The 5,573-nt window shown below is 43.9% G+C and overlaps 1 protein-coding gene across 2 annotated transcripts in view; it reads left to right on the top strand.

The window, feature by feature from the left end:
• Positions 1–5,573, top strand: part of CCDC43 (coiled-coil domain containing 43) — a gene marked incomplete at its 5' end in the record, with an annotated part of 16,324 nt that continues 10,751 nt past the window's right edge. For both annotated transcript variants that reach the window (XM_014584817.2, XM_014584818.2), the window contains 1 exon segment: positions 1–147. In XM_014584817.2, coding sequence (XP_014440303.1) covers positions 1–147 — 147 coding nt within the window.

The raw sequence follows: 5,573 nt of genomic DNA, 5'->3' as shown, positions 1-5,573 counted from the left end.
TGCGGTTTTGGATCATGGCTGGACGCACGGTTGGAGGCGTTGGGAGTAGACCGAGCTGTTTACGGCGCCTACATCTTGGGTGTCCTGCAGGAGGAGGAGGAAGAAGAGAAGCTGGACGCTCTGCAGGGTATCCTCTCTGCTTTCCTGGTGAGTAGTTGGGACACATTCCTTCAGCCTCACGGCAGCACCTAGGGTCTCCGGTCAATACTTCGCATCCCCTTTCTCCTTCCCCGTGTCTCAGAGGCTTAGTGATCTCACCAGGGAGAGGTGTAGTCCTTCTCTGAGTTCTGGGCCGTGGGGAACGGAGGTCGTTCTCCGACTAGATTTTGGGAAGCCTGAAGATTGCATAAGCTCAGAGTAATGGCTTTCCTTTATTCTTGGGGACAAGGCCTTTTCGGATGCTTATGGATGAGCTGGGGACGTTCTAAATGCGTTGAAATATTTAAATGGGAGCTTCATCATCAACATCTGAGAACCAATTCCAGTCCCATCCATTTACAGTGTTAGAGGGGAGAATAAAATGTTCTTGTGGTGTGTGCCTGTTAGGTGGCAGTGCCCAGTGCTGTCCTATGACAAAAGACTGCAGGATGTACCCTCTTGGTTCCTATTTTGAAAGTAGGAGTCCAAAAAAGATAATCTAGTGGTGGAGGTCTTTTCATGCCTATATGGAACTGAAGTCAATATCGTGCCTGATTCTTTCCAGTACTTAGAAATACAGTAATTAATGGTGGGTGTGTGGGGATGGGGAAGGATGAGAGAGAGCATTAAAGAAGAGAAATAAACTTGGTACATGGCCTTTTAGAATCAGATTCAAGGATTCCAAAATGTGTATTGTAAGCTGTGTTTATGAAGTAAGTCTCTACATTTGTGGTTTAGAAGAGATCCTGGAGGGGCCAGCAGGTGACATGATGGTTAAGGACACTGGACTCCCACAAGGCTGATCACAATTCAAGTCCCAGACCTGGCAGCTTGCTTTCTCACTTTTTCTCTCTTGCTTTCACTCTTGCTCTGTCCCTCTCTGGTCAAATTAAAGTGAATAAATAATTAAATAAAGTTGAATAAAATAATTCTTAAAAATTATTTTATTGGGGGCCAGCAGATTGTATTGTGGTTAAGGTGCTGGACATGCCCACATGGCTAACCACAGTTCGAGTCTTGGATCTGGTGGCTTGCTTTCTTACTTTCCTTCTCTCTCACTCTGGTCAAATTAAAATAAATGAATGAATAAATAAAATTAAATAATTCTTTAAAAAATTATTTATTTGGCTTTATTTAGTTATTTAAATTTGACCAGAGTGAGAGAGAACAAGAGAGATCGAGAAAGTGAGAAAGCAAGCCGCCAGGTCTGGGACTCAAACTGCAGTTAGCTATGTGGGAGTCCAGTGCCCTTAACCACCACACGACCTGCTGGCTCCCAGTCTTTGATTTTTAAAAGAAGGATAAAGAGGGTAGAAAACAGAAAACATTTTTTTCCAAATCAAAGATATTTTGTGTAGGTAGGAGCAGGTACTAGGAAAAAATCACTTATAGTTGGTGGAAGCGCAGTTTATTGACTAGGAACATGGTTGAAATATAACACTAGTGCAGCTGTTACAGATCCCTCTGGCAAGAACCCCTTTGACTCTCAGAGCCTGCTCTGGCAAGATTGTGCTATATATGGAAAAACTTTAACACAGCCTGTTAGGCAATGTAGACGTTCAATGGAAATGTAACACAGTGAAATGAATTCTTTTCTTGGACCCTGACATTGTATAGGCTGTGAGGGGGAGAGTAGGAGGTCAGCAGTTTAGGTTACTTTTTATTTCCAGCTGGGAAGTTTCAGAAGATGCCATGAAGAGGTTGTTCAAATAACTTTCATAGTCCTTGGTACCAGCTACTTGACCAATTTTTTTTTTTTTTTTCATTTGCTAGAGGGTGCATGTGCCTGTGGGAGTAAGAGAGAGAGAAAGAGAGAAAGCATCCCCCAATGGGGGATGGGCATGCCGTAATCCCTTTTCCATTTGTCTCTCCTCTCTGGATTTTGGGCACGTATGCTCATATGTCCAGTGTGTTTCTCAAGCCACTGGGTCTGGGATTTAAATTACACAGTTGGCCATGTGGGATCCAGCCATCTTTTTCTTTTTTTTTTTAATTTATTACCATTATTATTATTATTTTTTAAATTTGACCAGAGAGAGACAGAGAGACAGAAAGCGAGAAATCACCCCCCGGGGGGAATGGCCACACTGCAATCCTTTCTCCTCCATTGTCCTCTCGGGATCTTGGGCATGCACACACAGGCACCCGGCATGAATTTTAAGCCACCAGGTCTGGGACTCAAACCGTGGTCGACTACGTGGGAGTCCAGTGACATGGCCATTCCACTAACTGCTGGTCCTGCCCCTATTTATTTCTTTTTAAAGAATTCGAGGACCAGCAGGTGTCTTGGTGGTTAAGGCGCTGGACACGCCCACATGGCCAACCACCATTCGAGTCCTGGACCTGGTAGTTTGCTTTCTCACTTTATTTCTATCTCTCTTTCTCTGTCTCTCTCTGGTCAAATTAAAATAAATTAATGAATAAATAAAATTTAAAATAAATAATTATTTTAAAAAAATGAATTATTTCCTGGGACCAGCAGTTGGCTTAATGGCTGGGTTACTGGACCTCCACCCAGTTGTAGTCACCCGTGGTTTAAGTCCCGGACCCCGCAGCTTAAACTCACGCCCGGTGTGTGTGCGTGCGTGCCCACGATCCCAAGAAGAGAATGGAGGAAAAGGGATTGCAGTGTGGCCATCCCCCCTAGGGGATGATTTCTCACTTTCTGTCTCTGTCTCTGTCTTTCTATTGAACGCATGCGCCCTATAGCAAAACCTCTCCAAAAAAAAAAAATTATTTCTTAAAGATTTTTTATTCATTCATTTATTTTAATTTGACCAGAGACAGACACGGGGGCGGTGGTGGTGGGGAGAAAGAAGAAAGTAAGCCCCCAGCTCCAAGATTCGAATCGTGGTTGGCCATGTGTGAGTGTTTAATACCTTAACCACCATGCCACCTGCTGGTCTCCGGGATCCAGTCATCTTAACCACCGTACCACCAGCCAGCCCTTGACCAGTCAGTCCTTTTTGTGGTGTCGTGACTTGGTAATTGTCTGTTGCTACAGGCAGGGGTAAGTTTGCCTTAGACTTAGGAGAGAGGAGGAAAGCGCCTTCTACACTCCGTTACCTCCTTCTTCTAGCCCACCAAGATCCTGGACCTCCCTACATGTGCCTGGCATGTTTTCAGGCCAGTTGAGCCAGGGACTCAAAGTGTGGTTGGCATGTGCCTTCCAGCTCTGCAGTTTGGCATAGCTGTGCCATAGATGCTGGGTCTACCTTAGATTGTCGACAGTCTCTTGTCAAAGTTATCTAGAAACAGATTTGGTTTATATTTCTGCCACTTGGTACATAAACTGTAGAGGACAAAATCTTTTTTTTGTTTTTTAAAGGATTTTGCCTGGACCTGGTAGCTTGCTTTTCTCTCTCTGTTGAGCACATGCACCCTATAGCAAATTGGAATAATAGTAGTAATAGTAATAATAATAATAAATAAAATTAAATAAATAACTTTCCTTTTTTTTTAATAATTATTTATTTAACTTTATTCATTCATTCATCTATTTTAATTTAACCAGAGAAAGACACACAGAGAGAGGGAAAGTGAGAAAGCAAACCACCAGGTCCAAGACTTGAACCGTGGTCAGCCATGTGGGAGTGTCCAGCACCTTAACCACCATGCCACCTGCTGGCCCCAATAAATAACTTTCTTAAAAAAGGCTTTTGCCATTGGGTATGTGCCATCACCAGAGAGATACAGAGAGAAAGTGAGAAATCACCCCCCAAGAGAAATGGCCATGCTGCAGTCCCTTCTTCTCTATATTCCTCTTGGGATTTTGGGTATACATGCACACTCACCTGTTGGGATTTTCAAGCCACCAGGTCTGGGACTCAGACCATGGTCAGCCATGTAGGAATCTAGTGCCTGCTGACCCCAGACGAAATCATTTTTTAAAAGATGGCTTCTCCCCTGTGCCCAGTTCATAAATCATGTTTAATTTTTTCATGGTTTCCAACCTCTTCTATATAGGATCTGACCCTGGGAAATATTGGCTGGGAATTATATGGTGAGGCAGATTTTCCTGTCCATGAAATACCTGAGGAGTATCTTTACACAGCAGCACAGGTCAATGAATATGATATATGTTAAACACATAATTCGAAGTTCTGCATTTCAGTCAGTCTGATTGGCTGCATAGAGTGCACCACAATGCTATGGGCTGATCTGGCTCTCTTTTTCTTTAGGAAATGGTATAATACAAGGGATCTTCAAAAATTTCATGGAGGGACCAGGAGTTAGTGTAATGGCTATGTCGCTGGACTCCCACATAGTCGACCGCGGTTCAAGTCCTGGACCTGGTGGCTTAAAACTCACGCCGGGCACGTGTGTGTGCATGCCCAAGATCCTGAGAGGAGAATGGAGGAGAAGGGATTGTGGCGTGGCCATCCCCCCTGGGGGGTCATTTCTCGTTTTCTATCTCTCTGTCTCTCTCTGTCTGGCGAGCACACGCACCCTATAGCAAAAACTTCTCAAAAAAAGAAAACAAAAAAAACTTCATGGAGTTTATATTATGAAAAAACTATGCATGGGTTTCAATTTTTTTTGCAGCAAAATAAATTTATATTTTATTTCTATTTTTTTCTTTTCTTTTTTTTCCCTAGGTTTTTCCATAGGGCACATATGCTTTCTGGTGAGAGACAGAGGGAAAGTGCAAAAATCACCCTCCTCCCGGCATGGGGCAGGGGACGATGGCCACACTGAAGTCCCTTCTCCTCTTTTCTCCTCTGGGGATTTTGGGAACTTGTGCACATGTACCCAGTTATTTTCTTTTCTTTCCTTTCTTTTTTTTTTTAAAAAGAATTATTTACTTAATTTTATTTATTTATTATTATTCTTCAATTTTACTAGAGAGGAACAGAGCGAAAGAGAGAGGAAAAGTGAGAAGCAAGCCACCGTGTCTGGGATTCAAACTGCAATTGGCCATGTGGGAGTCCAACACCCTTAACCACCATGCCACTTGCCAGACCTTGCATTTTTTTTCACTTGAGACATTTTTACTATAGGGTATGTGCATTCTCTGGAGAGAGAGAGAGAGAGACAGACAGACAGACAGACAGAAAGTGAGAAATCACAACCTTCCAGAGGGGATGGGCATACCACAATCCCTTCTCTTCCATTCTCCTCTCAGGATTTTGGGCATGCACACGCATGTACCTGGTGTGAGTTTTTTAAGCCTCCAGATCCAGGACTTGAACCAAGGTTGACTGTATGGGAGTCCAGTGATGTAACCTTTTTTGGGGGGGGTGGGGATTTTCACTATTAGGCACGTGCGCTCGCCAGACAGAGAGAGAGAGACATGGAGACAGAAAGCGAGAAATCACCCCCCAGGGGGAATGGTCACACCGCAATCCCTTCTCCTCCATTCTCCTCTCGGGATCTTGGGCACGCATGCACACGCGCCTGGCGTGAGTTTGAAGCCACCGGGTCCAGGACGCGAA

Source organism: Tupaia chinensis, unplaced genomic scaffold (genome assembly GCF_000334495.1).
Source record: "Tupaia chinensis unplaced genomic scaffold, TupChi_1.0 Scaffold148004_1, whole genome shotgun sequence".
Classification (NCBI taxonomy): domain Eukaryota; kingdom Metazoa; phylum Chordata; class Mammalia; order Scandentia; family Tupaiidae; genus Tupaia; species Tupaia belangeri.
The sequence above is the reverse complement of the archived record's forward strand: the minus strand, read 5'-3'. Positions and strand labels throughout refer to the sequence as shown.